General features: G+C 39.9%; 1 protein-coding gene and 1 long non-coding RNA gene across 10 annotated transcripts in view; one reads left to right on the forward strand and one right to left on the reverse strand.

The window, feature by feature from the left end:
- Positions 1-11,841, forward strand: part of LOC134480882 (uncharacterized) — a 30,726-nt gene extending 18,885 nt beyond the window's left edge. Inside the window, exon 2 of the long non-coding RNA XR_010055817.1 lies at positions 1-11,841. This exon is cut by the window's left edge and continues 13,888 nt beyond it. This is a non-coding gene — a long non-coding RNA (uncharacterized LOC134480882).
- Positions 1-19,367, reverse strand: part of Gpatch8 (G patch domain containing 8) — an 80,350-nt gene that overhangs the window by 25,039 nt on the left and 35,944 nt on the right. For 3 of the 9 annotated variants that reach the window (NM_001398883.1, XM_039087760.2, XM_039087761.2), the window contains 2 exons: positions 6,086-6,153; positions 5,335-5,421 (listed from right to left, as the gene is read on the reverse strand). In NM_001398883.1, the coding sequence (NP_001385812.1) occupies positions 5,335-5,421; positions 6,086-6,153 (155 nt within the window). Of the gene's footprint in view, positions 1-5,334; positions 5,422-6,085; positions 18,045-19,367 lie in introns of those variants that run through there. The other 6 variants (XM_063269835.1, XM_063269837.1, XM_063269838.1 and 3 more) reach the window with 3 other exon arrangements.

Below are 19,367 nucleotides of genomic sequence, written 5' to 3' on the forward strand. Positions count from 1 at the left end.
TGGGGTTGCTTTAGATGGCCCACAGCAGCTGACTATGATTTGCTTTCTGCCCTAATGGTAGTTTCTGAGATTGTGATGTTTGGAATTCTGGGGACTTTTCAGAGAGTGTACATACTCGAGCTCCAAGAGGTAGAGTGGGCTGTTGGTTAGACGCTGTTATAACTTTTGCTAAGTAGTGTGCAAAGAAGAAACAAGAAAAATTAAATATCCTGACTGCAAAGACCAAACTATTCCCAAGACACTGGATATCCCTAATCAGCAGGAAGTAGTAGAAGAATAAAAACACCCCTTTTCTCTCTCTATTCTTTTCTCTCTCCTATCTTCTGTTGGGGGTTGAAAGGGTGGAAGGGAAAAAGAAGTAGCCAAAAGTCTGGCTACAAAGTGTCAAGTTAGAAATGGTTTTATTGGGGCTGGAGGGATGGCTCTGTGGTTAAGAGCACTGACTGCTCTTCCTAAGGTTCTGAGTTCAATTCCTGCAACCACATGGTGGCTCACAACCATCTGTAATGAGATCTGATGCCTTCTTTTGGTGTGCATGAAGACAGCTACAGTGTCCTTATACATTAAATAAAGAAATCTTTTTAAAAAATGGTTTTATTCTATAGCTCATGTTTCCTAACTTTTATAACTTCTGTTTCTATTTTTTTTCTTGTTATTTTGTTTTGAAACAAGGTTTCTCTGTGTTGCCTTGAATTAAGAGTTCAGTCCTAGAATTCTTTGTAGACCAAGCTTTCTCAAACTCAGAAAGACACTTGCCTCTCCAATGCTGATTAAAATGTGTGCCACTATGCTCAGCCTTCCTGTTTCTATTAAACTCATAGAGAAAAGTCAATGGCCTAGGTTCAGTTTTTACTAACTCAGTTACCTTGGTATGTACAACAACCAAGAGCTGAGTATGCAGCTCAGAGGTAAAAGTCTTGCTTAGGGTGCTTAAGACTTGACCCTTGACCCCAGGGATGGGGATCTGCTCTTTGCTAGCTGTTCTGCTTAGAGATTTTAGCCTTTTTTTTTTTTCTCCTTTTGTAATGCACTCCACGAGGGCAAGGGGATGCCTGAAGATGCTTACTTTTTCTACTAGCCCTTCTGCAGGGCTGGGGCATGCTAGGCTGTGGTGTTATCAAGAGTTTATTAGGGTCCCAGTCACAGCAGTATTTATTATGTTTTCTATACCGAAAATAACCCCTTTTCCCCCTAAATCTTCCCTGTGGACTTAAAAACTAAAATCTAAAGTTTGTTAGTTGGTCAAAATGCCACACTCAGAACAAACTCAGCACTTAGGTTACCTTATCTGATTTTGGTCTGTTAATTTCTTCCTAGCCTGATTCTCATTCTTTTCTCTCTCTCTCTCTCATTCATTCATCCATCCACCCCCCCTTTCCCTCCCTCTCTAAATTTTCTGAGACATGGTTTCTCTGTGTAGCCCTGGCTGTCTTGTAACTCAGTCTGCAGACCAAGCTGGACTCAAACTCACAAGAGATCCACCAGCTTCTGCCTGTGCCTCCTGAGTGCTGGAATTAAAGGAATGTAATGCCTAGTTGCAGTTGCTCTTTAATCTACTATTTTTTCAGGGGTTTTGATAGTCTAAAGATTTTTAGCTGTAAGCCATAAAAAGATTCTCAGACTAGGAGATGCAGCTCAATGGCTGAGCATACCCTAACACATCTAAGGCCCTAGATTCAATGCTTGGTTACTTAACCAAAAATTAATATATTTTTAAATTTTGTTTTTCTATTTAAGGGTGTTTTGCTTGCTGTGTACTATAGAAATGGGGGAAAGTGAACTTTTAATTTTACATTAAAACATACCCTTTAGGGCTGGAGAGATGGCTCAGTGGTTAAGAGCACTGACTGCTTTTCCTGAGGTCCTGAATTCAATTCCCATCAACCATGTGCTGGCTCACGACCATCTGTAATGAGATCTGATGCCCTCTGCTGGTGTGTCTGAAGACAGCTACCGTGCACTCATACAAAATAACATCTTGAGACCCAACATTAAAAAGCATACATTTATTGCTTATTTTACCTGTTATATGAGTCTGTGAAACTAGATCCCCTGGAAGTGGAGTTGTAGGAAGTTGTGACTTGCCGTGTTGATTCTGGGAACAGAACTCAGGTCCTTTGTAGGAGCAGTAAGTGTTCTTATCCTCTAAGCCATCTATCTCTTCAGCCTCATAAAATATATTTTTATTAATGTATGTGTGTGTACTCTGTGTATAGTGAGTAGGGGACTGGAAGAGGGCAATGGATTCCTTTGGAGTTGGAGTTAAAGATGGTTATGGGTTCTAGAAACCAGCTCAGACCCGCTAGAATAGTTCATATTATTCATATAGAATAGAATAGTCATGCTGAACCATATGAACAAAAACCCAAGGTGGATAGCACCTGAAACACAGCACAAAGTGTTGACCTCTTGCCTTCACTGACACATGCGCTATGTGCAGGCCAGCAGGAAGGCAGGCACGCACACACACATGCACCATCTATCTGGTAAGAGACCCTGAGTAACTAGGACATACTACCCTTTTCAATTTGAGTGGGTGGACGTGTTATTGTTTTAAGATAAGTCACTCCCACTGTAGCCCAGGCTGACCTAAAACTCATTATGTAACTGAAGCTTGCTTTGACTTTGAGCCAGTCATTCTTTCTCAGTTTCCTAAATTTTTGGATTACAGGTACATGTTACTATGCTGGTTCAGTACTTAAAAACAGGAATAGGCCAGTATGATGGTTCAGTGGATAAAAGCACTTGACACCAAACTTGAATGCAATCTGTGGGACCTACATGGTAGGAGAGAAATCATTCCGTGACTGTCCTCTGACCTTCATAGGCCTGCATGGCATGGACATGGACAGACACAGAAATGGACTTGGTCAGGCACAGAAAGACAAAGCAAATACATGCAATTAAAAATCTGTAAAAATATTTAAAGACACACAATCACACACACAAACAAAGTTATAATAAGCTCTAAAAAGCATCAGTCAGGTGAGACAATCTAGAGGGAAGAGAAAGTCAACTCGTCTAGTAATTTTGTTCCATAAACAAAACACCTACAGTTCCTACCCATGACTCTTCAGGTTCTAACGGGGAGCAGTGAAGGTCCCAAGTTCTTCATGTACAAGCACTTTAGAGTCTTAACACACACAAGATAAGCTCCAGATTGAAAACTTTTCTGCAGTTTCTAATTCATTTAAAAATGAACCTAGGTCAGGGCAGTTGGGTGGTGCATACCTTTAATCACAGCACTTGGGAAGCAGAGGCAGGTGAATCTCTGAGTTCAAAGCTAGCCTGGTCTACAGAGCGAGTTCTATTCTAAGATAGCCAAGGCTACACAGAGAAACCTAAAACAAACAAACAAACAAACAAACAAACCAAAAAAATCCCAAAGGAAACAAACGTAGTAAACCTAGCCAAGTGTGGTGGCACGCGCCTTTAATCCAAGCCCTCAGGAGGCAGAGGCAGGTTGACCTCTGAGTTTGAGGGCAGTCAGGCCTTTAAAGTTGAGATCCAGGGATAGCCAGGGCTAGGGCTATGGCTATGGCTATGGCTATGGCCGCCACCACCACCAGACATCACTGGAACCCCCAAACAGCAGCAAGCATCTTCCACTCTTATTTCATATGTATGAGTGCTTGCTTGAGTGTGTCAAGGCACCACCCGCATGAAGTTCCTATGGAGGCTAAAGAACATAGGAACCCTAGGGTTGGAGTCACAGATAGTTGTGAACTCAGGTCCTCTGGAATACAAACTGTACTCTTAACCGCTGAGCCATCTCTCTAGACATTAAAAAAAAATTAAAGGGTTGGGGATTTAGCTCAGTGGTAGAGCACTTGCCTAGCAAGCGCAAGGCCCTGGGTTCGGTCCCTAGCTCTGAAAAAAAGAATTAAAAAAAAAAATTAAAAGTATTTGTTTTGTTGTGTATATTCAATATGTGTGAAGTATACTTAAGTATGTGAGTTCAAGGAGGTCAGAGAACAACCTGGGTTGTTAACCTCACCTCCCTCCTTGTGTGGGGAAGGTCACTGTATGGACACGCTAGATGGTCCCTAGCTTCCAGGGATCATCTTGTCACTGCCTCCTGTTTCCCCACAGGAGTACTGGGATTACAGGCACCTATTGCCACATCTAGCATCCTGTAACATGAACTCAGGTTGTCAGGGTTTTGTAGTAGTGCTTTGCACACGGAGTGTCTGCTAAGCGTTGGTTTTTGCTTTTCTTCTTTTCCAAGTCAGTCTTAATGCGTCGTGTCCTTAGGCACTGTCCTCAAATTTTTGGCAGTTCTGTTGCCTCCTCTTCCTAAGGGTTTGGGATTACAAGTGTGTGCCATCTTGTCTAGCACCTGCTCTGCCTCTCCAATGCCAGGAAGCCAGGCACGCGCCGCACCCCAGGGTCTCAGGAGTCCTTATAGGTATGCTATCACCTCAGCCTTGGCTGCTTTTTAATCTTTAAGTTGGTAAAATGATAATTATCTTAATTTTACTGTATTGTTATCTATCTTAACAATGAAAGGAAATAATAGATTTTTGGGTTCCAAGACTAACAAAGATTTCTTATGTCTCCAACTAGGACATCACCCCTTTCTCTATTCCATACTACTGAGGGAAGTTTGAATACCCGGGCTTAATTTATAGGCACTTCCAAGTACCGAGACTCTGAAGGACCTTTAACAGAGCTCCGACTGAGTAGGCAGACTATGGTTCTACTTCCCCTTCACACAGTAGAATACAATTTTTTTCGTTTTAAAACAAATCCCTTCTTTTTTTCCATTTTCACCTTAAGTATCACAACCAAAACCCAGCAGACAGATGTCTGCTTTAGGGCTGAGTGCAATTAACAATGAACTAGAAAACTCTTCCTTTGCCACAGTAAACACCTTTGCTCGGGACTCGGGAGACTGCAGAGCAGATAAGGCCGTCTGCCACCAAGCTGGAGGACCTGAGTTTGCTCTCTGGGTGGAAAGAGAGCTCTTGAAAGTTGTTCCTTGACTTCTATGCGTACTGTGGCATTACACATAAAATGAATGCTCCCCCTCCTTAACAAAGCCGTCATGCACTTTGTTTGTTAAAAAAGAAAGCCTCCAAGGACTCAACCACTTTTTTATTGCTACTACCTGACCTGCTGTATACTTCCTAGGACTAATACTTTCAGACACTGATGCAATTTTCCCAGCACACATATGAAATAGGTATTTCAGTTTTTACTGAGGCAATAATAAAAAGATTATCACAACTCACTATCAAATGTAAACAAATGTTGTCAGTCAAAATGTCACCACAAATGAAGGTTTCTTTTCTGTATGAATATCTCAGACAACAATGACTTTGTTTATGTTACCTTGTACTTCTGTCTCAGCTCTTCTGTGTCTTCTTTTTCTACTTCTAGGACACGGCGCCGTTCGGTAGCATCTTCGGCATAATCCAGCTTGACAAAAAAAGATATATTTATTCTCATTTCCTAAAGAACCCTAGGACAGTTATGAAAATGTCATCTGCACAAGCATGATTTTTTTTTGTTTTGTTTTGTTTTGTTTTTTTCGGAGCCGAACAAGCGTAATGTTTGATAGCAATTTTTTCCTGTGTTTTTCCTCAGCTAGTTCTAGCTTTACTGTCATATCACAGAAAACAAAGTATGTTCCTAATCTCTTTCCTGATGTTTGCCAGTACACCCACCTGCTGATTACAAGATTTCAGTTCAATAGTTACTTCCAAGGAATTAGAATAGGATGAAGACAATATTTCAGACAATGAAACAAAGGTACTGTAGGTAATATATGTATATAACCCTGCACGGGCAGTGCATCTACTTTAAGCACAGAGCACTAGTGTCCATTAAACAAGTGCCAGGGCCTGACCTGGTCTTTCTGTGCAATACCCGAAAATTCCTCTACGGGGCATTATATACATCCTCAGTGCTTCCACTTCAAAAACAGCACAGAATAGAAACATCAAATATACTTTTAATTGATCAAAGAAAAATTAATTATGTTCCATCTGGTTAAGTATATGCTTACACCGATATTTGAGTTGGAAGTTAATGCCAATTTTAAATATTCCATAACACTAATGTCTTAATGAGACCAATTTACCTCCATTTCCATTCGACCCATGCCCATGACATCATACTTGACAACGATTGGAATAGGATCTGTTCTCCCTGTAACAGGAACACAGAATTAAGCTGAGACATAAAACTGGTCTAACAGTTCACTTAACATTAGGTTTGGGAGGTTAGATCTTGCCTTGAAGTGCAGAGACCAGAAAGCTACAGTGAACCAAACAAAAGCCATTCTCACAGCTTCCATCCAATCCTTTCTTTCCTGGATTAAACCCAACAACCCACTTTGGTTGGCCTAGTCAGAAAGAATTCCAGATTATTATGGCAAAGCTGAGTGGGGTACATCAGAGGAAGTTCACAGTTATAAACTTTACAAGTTCCCTTTCTTATTTGTTTTTTATAAGACAGGGTCTCATGTAGTCCAGGTTGGCCTCAAACTCATTAAGTAGGTGAGGATGACCTTGAACTCCTGATCCTCCTGTATGCAATCACAACTTTGTTTCCAAAATCTTCCTGTCTATCCTTTAAACTGCTTGGGGGGGGGGGTTGCATTTCAAACAACAGACGAAATTATCAATCAGTATGTTTAACTATTGTTTTTCAAAAAACATTTTCCAATCAAAAGAAAATTTTAAATAAAAAACGACAGCTACTTGCCCTTAAGGACAAGACTGGTTTTACTTTACAACTGATTGTGGACGGTAAGTGGTAAGCTGTGAAAAGGACTAGTTGCGAAGAAAATTGACTTTCAACTAATTGATCTATGCTGGAGATTTTTAAAAAGTAAATATATATTTAATCCACTCATAACCAGCCAAACAAAGCAAAATGGGGCAGACAAGCACTTTACTACCACAGCTGTTTTACATCACAACTTGCGCTGTTCATTGTGATGTAACAGAACAGGACTTACCTTACCCAGTGCTCACCTTCAGTGAAAAAACACAATGTTTACTTCCCTCATCATCTCACTCTGACTGGTGTAAACAATTGTTTTTTGTTTTGTTTTTCTTGTTGTTACACACACACACATACATATATATAGATATATATATTATACCTTTGGGCAAGAAATTTGAGTTTTATCAGGCTAAATCTTGGGTATTATCAAAGAAAATAATTTTTAAAAATTGGTTTGTTTGAGTCCTGAAGCATAAAAAGAAAATTACCAGCCACACTTGTGTCTGGCCACTATATATTTATGGAATTAATATTTTTCTTTGTCTTTAAACCACACAGAAAAACAAATCCGGAAATTTAACTACTTGTCAACAATATTCCATTATTGACACTTAGAAATTTAAGTGCTTATCAACGAGATCCCATTATTGTTTTTAAACAATAAATAGGTAGAAAACGAGTAATTATCATCATAGTCTTTTTTTTTTTTTTTTTTTTGGCAAATAATAAAATTGTTTGCCAGGAAAACAAACCCTTCTAGAACACAGTCTTCTAGTAGATATGACCAAGACTGCCAGTGGAACCAAGCACAAATGCAGTGCTCGCCCCCTCTGCCCAAGGGTATAATGAGTGAGCAGTGACTGCAATCTCTAGCAAAAGGACCAAGGTGAAGACGGGTTATAAAAATGACTTCCTAGGTGCAGCATCACTTTCATAACGTCTCAGGCAGGGATTTACTGGTAAAGCAAACAGTCCAATGAAACAATTAAAAAGAACATCAAAGAAATTTATTTTAGAATCTTTTTTGATTGGTCAAAAATTAATTTTGAAAGATTCAACAAAGTTTTGGTGCCTCTGTACCAAATTGTTTACCTCTGTAAACCCCTGTTTATAAATTCTGCATTAGTACTTTTGCCTTCTAAGGCAGTCAGAGTTTAACTTATTTATAAATGCAGTAGCAAGTGCTAGTGCCCATTACACTGGGGTGGGGAAATCAAGGTTTTCACTATTAGAATTTAATATTTTAACTGATTCTTTTTGGCAGTTCGAACATATATATCCCTTCATAACATTACCCTTTAATGAACAGGGATCAGACAAGTTGCATAAGGAAAGGAGAGGGAAATGAAAAGACCAAGCAGAAGGATGAGGCTACAACAGAGAGAGTAAGCCTAACATATTGGTGCACTGATGACAAAAGGAGTAATTCAGTCTGAAATAAAAATTACCACTGCTAAGTTTACCATCACCACAACAAGTCCAGGATCATAATGCTGTAAAAAAGAAACACGGTTTGTTAGGCAGAAACCATCAGGGTAGGAAACAGGCCTTCTAGCAGGCAGACAGGACAGGGGTAAAGTACCAATTGGGCTTTTGTCCCTCCCCCGATTTCAGTGAGGCTGGAGGAAGGACATTTTGTGCTACAGCAGCTGTTTTTGTACTGGTCAGATGGGGTGTGAGATTTTTGTACTGCTACTTGAGAACACGAACAATCTCCTCTTCAGTAATAACCCAGGGGTGGGGGCTGGGTCAGGATGTCAGTCTGTTAAAGGGAGAAAACTAACTCTAGCTTCCAACCTTTCACTTAACAGACTCATTCTGGCAAATCAGTATTCGGAGTCCAAGATGGGACTCCTTAAATAAATCACAGTAAAAATTAGATGGAACCAACCAGACACCGATCTGTTAATTGTTTTTTCATTAAAGAACTATGTAAGGAGCCTAAGGAGACAGGGTTAAGACCACTTTAAAATAACTAGAAGTCTAGAAAACAACTTTAGATCTTTGGTGCTTAAAGAATTGAGTGCTGTTAACGATGAGTAAACTAAGGGGCTTAGCTCGGACCGCTGCTTCCTGTTAAAAAGACTTCATAGATTCCCTCACATCTATCCTTCTGCACAGAACTAGACCAACTCCAGGAGAAATAACTCCAGAGAAGAAGCCTCAAAAGAGCCATCATTAATAATTTCTCTAGAGTTAACTCAGTAAATACCCACATTACACAACGACCTGAAGATGAAGTTACTGCTTGCATTAATTATTATACTACATTATTATGCTATATTATTACACTATATTATATTACACTACATTATTACACTACATTATTATGCTATTAAGGAGAACACACAGGTCAAGGGAACAAAATCACAGTGGGAAACAGACTCCAAAGAATATAAATAGGAAGAGACTGCACCATGGTTTTTTATAAAATCCCCTTACTTATTTCCAATTAATGACTGAGCTTATCATGAAGAATATCATTCAGAATAACCAAATAACAATTTGTAACAATCAAGTTTTTAAGCTTTTATTATTTGTTTTTAATGACAGTTTTTCTGTGTAGTTTGTCCTGGAGCTCACTCTGGAGACCAGGCTGGTCTTGAACTCATAGAAATCCACCTGCCTTTGCCTCCCAAGTGTTGGGACTAAAAGCATTTACCACCACCACCCGGCTTTCCTTCCTTTAAAATTTTATGTCTATTGGTGTTGTACCAGTATGTGTGTCTGTAAAGGTGTTTCATCCTGGAGTTACAGACAGCTGTGAACCACCCACCATGCTGATGCTGGAAACTCAACCCAGGTCTACTGGAAGAGCAGCCAGAGCTCTAAACCACTGAACCATCTTTCCAGCCCCATGATCATTTTTTTAAAAAGGCAAACACAGGGGGTTGGGGATTTAGCTCAATGGTAGAGCACTTGCCTAGCAAGCTCAAGGCCCTGGGTTCAGTCCCCAGCTCCGGAAAAAAAAGAAAAGAAAAGGGAAAAAAAAAAAAAAAAAAAAAAGGCAAACACAGCAGTAGCAAAGTGTATATTCTCCTGAACAGCCAACTTCTTTTTAAAACAAGCTAAACTCAGTTCCTTATTTTCAAGCATGGAAATTTTTATTTAAATTCTATTAAATTATTAAGAATATTTTTGTTGTGTCTCTCACTGTCCCCAACTTTAAGAAAATGATCTGAGGCCAATAAACTGGCTCAGGGGGTAAGGCACTTGCCCTGCAAGCTGACAGCTTGAGTCCTGGGATCCACATAAAGGAAGGAGAATCTACTCCACTTCAGAACCTGCTGAGTAAGCGTACTGGACATAGAACCTTATTTTCTAAATAAAGCTAAATGATGTTTTGCTAATAAACTGGAATTTGTTTCTATATCTATTTATTGTTTTGTCTTTGTAGTGGGGAGAATAGAATCCATGAACTCGCAAATGCTGTCATTAAGCTACTCCAGTCTAATGATCAATGCTTTCCTTTATTTTGATTGTGTCTATGTGCTCACATGTGTATGTGTGTGTTTGTGCCTTGAATGTGTACAACACTGGAATATAGATGCTAGAGTTCAACCTCAGGGGTCTTCTTTGTCTTTTCACCTTATTTTTTGAGACAAGTTCTTTCAGTGATCCCAGAGTTTTCAGATTGGCTAGCAGGCCTGAGAGATTTTCTGTTTCTGTTATTGCCATGTTTATAGATATGAACTAGGAACCCAAACTTAGATCTGCAGATTGAAGACACAAGTACTGTCTGATTCATATACCCAGCCACCCTTATGTAGATATCTTTTAATCAAAGAACTCCAAAAAAGTCAGGCATGGTGACTCACATCAGGAATTACCAGCACTTGGGAATTAGGCTCAGGATGAGAACTATGGCAAATCTGAGGCTAGCGGGGACTAAATACACAGTGCATTCTAAGCCAGGCAGAGCTGGAGAGCGAGAAGAAGACCTGGACTGAAAAACAAAAGCAATGCCCACCACGACCACAACAAAGAATGTGCTTACACAGTGACCGCATACATTTCAGTAATTAATCCAGTGTTCACTGAGTGACGTTATTAGCTCATCCAAAACAAAGGACTTAGGAAGATTTAATAACAGTCTGTATGCTTCACTTTGATTCTAAAGTCTGAACAGTAGAAAATATTTGGGGAGCTACAGAGCTATCTGGACAAGCAAATGGCTTCTTCAGTTGTATCTCCTACCATTGGTTGTGTTACAAGTGTTCTAAAACCACAATGGTTACTATTGCAGGATTATTTTAAAACCCCCAAGGACTTTCCAGCTTCCTGTAAACCACTTTCCTTGTACTTTCACAGCTGCCCACCCCAGCACACACACATATTTTCATAAATTCCTTAGCACAGATTTTTAAGGGTTGTTCCCCTAAAAGGCTAGGCTATAAAAGTCCATTTCTCCAAGAGAAGACAATCACCAAACAATGCCTTTTTACAACCAGAGGATGGTATGAGTAGATGACTATCTTCTCTATTTTCAATACTGTCATATAGATCAAAAGAGGTAACAAAGAAAGCAAGCTTTATAAACACATTACTATTCAGAAGGCTGCTGAACACTACAAGTCATCACAAGGATTCAAAGCCACCTGTTTGCATAAGTGCTTAAGATGGCCACAGGACAACTCCCGTATTGCTTCTTAGGTGCCATTCAGCTTGTTTTTGGAGAAGAGCTCTCTCATGGAGCTCACCATGCAGTCTAGACTAGCTAGTCAGTCTAAAGGATCTGTCTGTCTCTGCTTCCCCCACACTGGAGTTACAAAGGTGTCACATCTATTTTTTTGCAACCTGGGTTCTGTGGTGAGAATGGTAAAGATTACGGGGACTTACAAGAAATGGACTAAATGTGTTTTTGATCATGAAATGAAAATGTGACTTTAGGAACCAGAGTGGAATGTTATGATCTAAAGTGATGTGTTTGCAGCTGACAAAAAGCTCACTCGGCAGAGGAAAGCTTGCTGTGAAGCTGGACTATCGGAGTTCAATCCTTGGAACCTATGTAAAAAGGAAAGGGAGAAGACTAACTCTACAAAGTTGTCCTGTGACCACAAACACACCATGGCATTCAAACACACACATAACACTCATGCACAGGCACAGGCCTTTAACCTCAGCACTCAGAAGATTGAGGAAGATCCCTCCGAGTTCAGACCAGTTAGTTCTACATATGGTCTGTATTAATGAGGGGCTGGGGAGAAGAGGAATAAAAAAAAAAAAATCAGGTAATATTAGGGAGGCAGAGGTAGAGGCAGGCAGACATCTTGAAGTTCAAGGTCAGCCTGATCTACATAATGAGTTTCAGGAAAGCCAGGGCTTCACAGAGTCCCAAAGGAAAAACAACAACAAAAAAAGACAAAATCAGATTTGCAGGGCATGTTGGCATAGCCCTGGTTGGCATTGATCCCAACATTGCATAAATGTAATGTCAACTAGAGTGGCAGAGGCAAAAGGATCAGAAGTTCAGAGGAATCTTCAGCTACATAATGAGTAAGACTCAGGGAAACCTTGGCCACATAAGACTATCTGAAAAAAATACCAAAGTGGGAGATGGACAGAGGTTGGGGATGGGTAAGCAAGCAAGATGGCTCAGCAGGAAAAGGTGCTTACCACCAAGCCTGATGATCTGAGTTCAAATATCTGGGAATCAAATGATAGAAGGAGAGAAACAACCCCCTCAAATTATTCTTTGACCTCCATACACACAACTCATAAACACACAACAGATAAATGGAATAAAAATTTTAAATAAACACGGGCTGGACCTAGGCCTCCCCAACAGCTTGGTCTTTGTGTGGATCCCGAAAGACTGGAGCAGAGACTATCCCAAAAGCTGTTGGCTGTATGTGGGATATGTTCTTCTAGCAGGGCTGCCTTGTCTGGCCTCAGTGGGAGAGAAAGAACCTAGTCTCCCAGACTTGAAGTGTCAGGTTTGGGGGATGCCCAGAGAAGTCCCTGCCCACTCAGAGAAGGGAAGAGGGATGGGGAAGGATTGTGGGAGGGGGTGACAGGAAGGGGGGGCAGTGATCGGAATGTAAAGTAAATAACTAAAAAATAAAATAATCTTTTAAATAAAAGTAATAACTACCGTTTCTTATGGAAAAGATACCAACAACCCATAGATGCCTGTGTCTCATACATCTACTAGCAAATACATTTGGTCAGATGTGAAATAGTTGCTTCAATATTCTTATAATGTAACATTTTGCCTGCTCAATTGTTAAATAAACTGACATTCTAAGTTAAATTGTTCAATTTTCTAGAATCACCATTATAATACTCATATTGTATTTGTTATATCTGTTTCCCTCTAAGTCCTAAGTAGGAATGAGTTTACATGTTTATTCTCCTCACACCCAGTTATGTTACATAGCCCAGGGCAGCCTGTTATGAACCTCCTGCCCCAGCCTCTAGAACACCCCACCTGCTCAACTTCTAACTCCCCCTTTTCCCCCACCCTATTTACATGTATACAGAATCTCATAAGCATCATCTGTCAATAAAAAAGCTTATGGCCAATGAGCTGAGGCAGAAAATAGGAGGTGGGACACTGTCAGGAAGAGATTCTGGGAAATCGACTGAAGAGATTGGCCACAGAATGCTGAGGAGACAGATTAAGTCAGCACATAGCTGAACCCAGGTTGGAATAAAGGAATAATTAGTTAAGAACAAATCAGAGAACAAGCTGAAGCTTATGGCCTATGTGTTTATTTCCTTTTTTTTCCTTTTTTTCGGAGCTGGGGACCGAACCCAGGGCCTTGCGCTTGCTAGGCAAGTGCTCTACCACTGAGCCAAATCCCCAACCCCTAGGTGTTTATTAATAAATAGTCTTAGAGTCGTTATTTCTGGGAATTAAGTAACCAGGAGAAAAAACTGGCATTTTTACACATTTCTTCATTCACTCACTTACTCACTCACTCACTCACTCATTTATTTATTTATTATTTATTTATTTATTGGGGTAGTGGTCTTGGTGATGAATACCATGGTGTGCATATGTGACCAGCAGTCAGAGGACAACTGGCAGAGGTCAATACTCTCCTTCCACCGTGTGGATCTTGGGTACTAAGTTCAACGTGTTGAGCTTGACAGCTAGCACATTTACCTACCGAGACATCATGCTTGGCCCCATCTGTCTTCAAGTATTAATGTTGTTTTGGGCTATTCTAAGGAGTTGTAAAACATACACAGAATAAACCAGGCAAAGTAACAACAAAGAACATGCAAAAACCTACCAATTACAAGTCTTTAGAAACTTACGGTTCAGGAAGGATAAAAGAAATACACAAATAATAATAAAAATTATACAATGTAGAACACTAAAAATTCCACAGAGAAGGAAAATAAAACATAAGGAAGGGAGTGGCTCATACCTGTGATCTCAGTACTCAGGAGATAAGGCAAGGAGAACATCTCAAACCTGAAGTCCACCTATCTACACAGAGAGACCCTGCCTCAAACACCAAAACCAAAACCAAACAAATAAACAAAGAAAGCAAGGAGAGCTGGTGCTCAGTGGGTAAAAGGCGCTTAGCTTGCCACCAAACTGACAACCTGAGTCATCAACAGGATTTACACTGTGGGAACTCCCAAGTGGTATTGTCTGATCTCCACACACATCATGGTATTTTGTCCCCAATAAATAAAAAACATGCAAATTGAGTGCGCGCGTGCGCGCGCGCGTGTGTGTGTTGCAAAAAATAAAAATGAGAAAATTATAAGGAACCAAAGTTTTAGTATTTTCTTTTGGGAGATCAGAAAATCTTTCAACAAACCAACCAACCAACCAACCAACCAACCAACCAACCAACCAACCAACCAACCAACCAACCATGCCAGTCATGATGGCACACACATTTAATCTCAGCACCCAGGAGGCAGAGACAGGTGGATCGCTGAGCTTGAGGCCAGCCTGGTCTACAGATCGAGTTCCAAGATATCCAGGGCTACACAGGAAACCCTATCTCGAAAAACAAAACAATAACAAAAACAAAAGAAAGAAAATCCATAAAAACCTGTGAAAGATTTTTACTACCTAATTTAGCTTCCTGAGAACTAAATTAAAGGCACAGATTTATTTATTTATTTATTTATTTTTAAAAACACAAAAAGAGCTCAGTGGTAAAGCACTTGACCAGCATAAACAAAGTCCTGGGCTTAATACCTAGAATCACTAAATAAATCCATAAATATAGGAATAACCTATTCATGAGGATTCTATTAAACAGAAAAATGCACATGTTTTAGCGTGATTCTACTACTTATTTGCTATAGAATCTTGGAAAAATTATTGTTTGAAATGGAAACTTCTTGTCAGGTATGGTGGTGTATTACCTGTGAAACAGACACCCAAGAACTGGAGGCAGAAGTTCAGGGCCTGCCTAAATAACACAGAGCCACAAAAGAAGCTTATCTCAGAAAATAAGAGTCAATTTCTGAATCTGAAAAATGGGAATTTTATTTTAGAGAGAGGAGAATACTGTTACACTAGCAGGCTATGCAAATGCAGAGGCAGACTACCTCTGACCTCCATACACAGCACACACATAACATCATCATCCACAAAGATTTTTAAAAAATGAAATCAATAAAAATGATCTCTAGAAAAGCTTCTTTATGTTGAGCTTTGTGGCACATGACATTATCCTGCACTTGAGAGGCAAAGGTAGATGGAGCTCTTTCAGTTTGAGGCTAGTCTGGTCTACACAGTGCAAGTCTTAGGGCAGCCAGGCCTGCATAGTGAGACCTACCTTTAAAAGAAAACAAACAAACAAACAAAAAGGTGGTTTTGCATTTAGTTAGGCAGCGTGGTGGTGGTGGTGTAGACCAGTAATTTTGGCATTTGGAAGGCAGAGGCCTGAGATCAGGAATTCAAGGTCATCATCTATAGCAAGCTTGAGGCTAATCTGAGTTACATGAGACCCTGCTTCATAAACAAACAAACAAACAAACAAACAAACAAACAAAAAACCCTTTTATTTAGTTATTCTTCCAAATTAATTTACCTTGAAATGTCCAAGCTACTTCTCAACTCGTGCGTGCGTGCATGCGTACGTGCGTGCGTGGGGGTTAGAGGTAAGCCTGGGTATTGTTCCTCAGATGCCATCCTCATTTTTAGAGACAGAGTCTGAGTTTCTCTTTGACCTGGAGGCTGCTGCCAGTTTCTGCCTCTGCAGCTCAGATCGTAAGTGTACACCACAGTAACGGGCTTTTTTCATGGACTCTAGGGATCAAACGTAGATGTTCACACTTTATAGTGACTGCTACCCAGTTCTTTCCGGCTCTACCTTCTTTTCTTTATAACCGGAAAAACAGTAGGAAGAATGAAAAATTGCTTTCTACTTCCAATTTTAATTTGAAATTATTTTTATGCCATGAACTTACTACATAATTAATGTCTCTTCATATATCCTTTAAATTTTAATTATTATTTTTCATTATGAATGTGTGTACTTGTTACTATGTGTACATGCATATGAGGCCGGCAGTGTCTGAATCCCCTAGAACTAGAGTTACAGTTTGAGTCACCTGATAGAGGAGTTCTGGGAACCAAACTCTAGTTTTCTGCTAAGAGCCGTATACATAGGCTCTTAACTGCTAAACCATCTCTCTAGCTCCTTGATGAACTCTTTAGATATGACAACCCTAATGAGCCAAGCAATGGTGGTACGCTTTTAATCCTAGCACAGCCAGGGCTACACAGAGAACCTTTATATCAAAAAACAACAGGCAGACAGACAGACAATTCCTATAATGAAAACCAAGTGATCTTTTCCACTATGCACTTTTCATCTGTCTACTGTTCACTACTTCCTTCCTGCTACCGTTCTCCAATCCCTTTCCTTCTAGTACTGTATTTTGTTTCTTGAAATAAGTTCTCACTGCCTTAGCTCTGGAGGTCTTAGAACATGCTGTGTAGACTAGACTGGCCTCACAGTGATACACTTGTGTCTGTCCCCCAAGATCTGGGATTAAAGGTATGTGTCATTAGCTGCCTTTTCTGTCTTACATGTATGTTTTTTTGTTTTTTTTTTCTTTTTTTCCGGAGCTGGGGACCGAACCCAGGGCCTTGCGCTTGCTAGGCAAGCACTCTACCACTGAGCTAAATACCCAACCCCACATGTATGTATTTTTAAGATTTTATATGCATCATCAGTGTTTTACCTGAATATATGTGCACCATGTACAAGGCTGGTATCTACAGAAGTCAGAAGAGAGTGTAGAATCCTCTGGAACTAGAATTACACATGATCATGTGGGTGCTGGGAATCGAACTGTGGTCCTCTGCATGAGCAACAATGCTCTAAACTGCTGGGCTCTAGCTCTTGTCCCCCATCACTGTCATTTTAGCTTTAAAATTAGATCTCTTGGGGCTAGAAAGATGGTTTAGTGATTAAAAATGCATACTGCTCTTCAGAAGGACTGGAGATCAGAATCCAGCGCTTGCTTGGGGACGGTCACAACTGTACGTCAGCTCCCTCTTCAGTCCTGTGCAGGGAGCCCCCGACATGCAGCATAGAGTCCCAAAGAAATGCACATGTAAACATGAGTAACTCTTCTAAATTTAAGATGTATGTTATGTGCTAGTGTTTTGCCTGCATGTATGGCATGTATGGCATGTATGCATGTGCACATGTGTACTGGTGCCTGAAGGCTAACGGCATTAGAGCTCCTGAAAGTGGAGTTACTGATGGTTGGAACCACTTGTGGATGCTGGAAAGTGAATCCAGGTCCTGCATAAAAGCAACAAGGGCTCTTAACCACAGAGCCATCTTTCTTGACTCTAAAGACAAATCTTTTTTAAAAAAATTAAACTCTTACTCGAGACTGAATTCTATTTACTATCTGGGTTTATCCTTTTTTTAAATCTATATCAACTAAATTCTACTAAGAAGATTAAAGATAGCCAGATGTGTTGGTGTTCATCTATAATCTTAGCATTTGGTTTACAAATTCAATGCCAGCCCGGATTACAGATTATATAGTAGGAGTTTGCTTAAAAAAGCATTAAAGGCAAGCTGGAGAGCTGACTCAGGGGTTAAGGCCCTGATCCACAGCACTCACGGGGAACCTCTCCACTCCCTCAAGCCAAGCATAAATGTGATACACAGACATACATGAAGGTAAAACACTCATACACATAAAATGATAAAATAGAACCCAAATATTATAAAATTTATACTTTTATATAATACTAAATCTATACTTTTATATAATACTAAGTCTATGCTTTTATATAATACTAAATCTATACTTTTATATAATACTACATTTATTATTATATAATACTAGTTTTATATAATACTAAGGGTATGTTTTTATTTACATAATAGTTTTTAATAATACCTTTACGATTTTATATAATATAATACTAATTTTATATAATACTAAATCTAACTCAGAGATTACTAAGACTAGGCTTGCCTTTGATAAATGTACTAGATCTACTTGTCTCTCAGGAAGAAGAGTCAGTGCTTCCTAAACTATGTAAGCTCTGTGTAAAGTAAGCTATGGAGACAAGTTGGCCTCAGACTACAGGCCTCACACCGGGAATCTTGACTCTTTACCTTCCAGAAGCCTGGGTCAGAGGGAACCGCCATACTAGGCACAAGCCTTTCCTGACAATCCATACCTTGCTTCGTGATTCAGAGGAGCTATGTTTCCTGACCTCCCCCAATCCATTCCTATTTTCAGTATCAGCTTTCTCTGAAAGGAAAAGGGGCATAAAGTAGATTTAAGGTCATGCTTATACTTAAATGGCAGATACTCAGTAGCTCTGGGACTTTTCTAAAACTGTTCCAATTCATAAAATGACCATACTTAACTAGGCCTGGTACTCATAATGCCAGCACTAGGAAGACAAGGGCAGGAGGACCACTGAGAGTTGGAGGCCAGCACAGTCTACACAGTGAAACCTCATCTCAAAACAAACACACTGATGCACCTGTGATCCTGCATTCGGGAGCTGACCCAGAAGGATCAGGAGTTCAGGCCAGTTTTGGCTATCCTCAGCCTGAGGCCAGTCTCAGGGAAGTGAGACACTGTTTCAACTTATCCCCCTGAAAAAATACTACAATCTATTTTATTAAACAAGACAATGAGAAACATAGATCCTAGATCAACAACTGGCCTATAATATATACTTAATATTATTTTCATTTTCCTAAATTTCTCAGGGAAAAGTAGATTGTACTTTTACAAATATGCCACTCAAAAAACCATCTGTCACAGAATATATAAAGAAAGCTGATCAACAGGGCTGGGGATTTGGTCAATTGGCAGAGTGCAAGAAATCCTAGGCTCTCCAGGCCTGTCTCTGTAAATTCGAGGTCTACAAAGAGAGTTCCAGGACAGCCAGGGCTACATAGAGAAACCCTGTCTCAAAAAATAAATAACTACCCCCCCCCCAAAAAAAACAAAACAAAAAATCAAACAATAGCAACAACAAAAAGTTCTGGGTTCAATCCCTAGTACCTATAAAGCCAGATGCATACCCAAAATTGCAGCACTCTGGATGTAGGGGGATCAAGAGTTCAAGGTCATCCTTGGTTATATAATGCCTTTGATAACAGACTCTGAGACCTTGTCTCAAAAAAGTGGAAGGAGCAAGGCCTTGTGGCATGCAT

The sequence above is a fragment of the Rattus norvegicus genome, chromosome 10 (assembly GCF_036323735.1).
Source record: "Rattus norvegicus strain BN/NHsdMcwi chromosome 10, GRCr8, whole genome shotgun sequence".
Taxonomy (NCBI): Eukaryota; Metazoa; Chordata; class Mammalia; order Rodentia; family Muridae; genus Rattus; species Rattus norvegicus.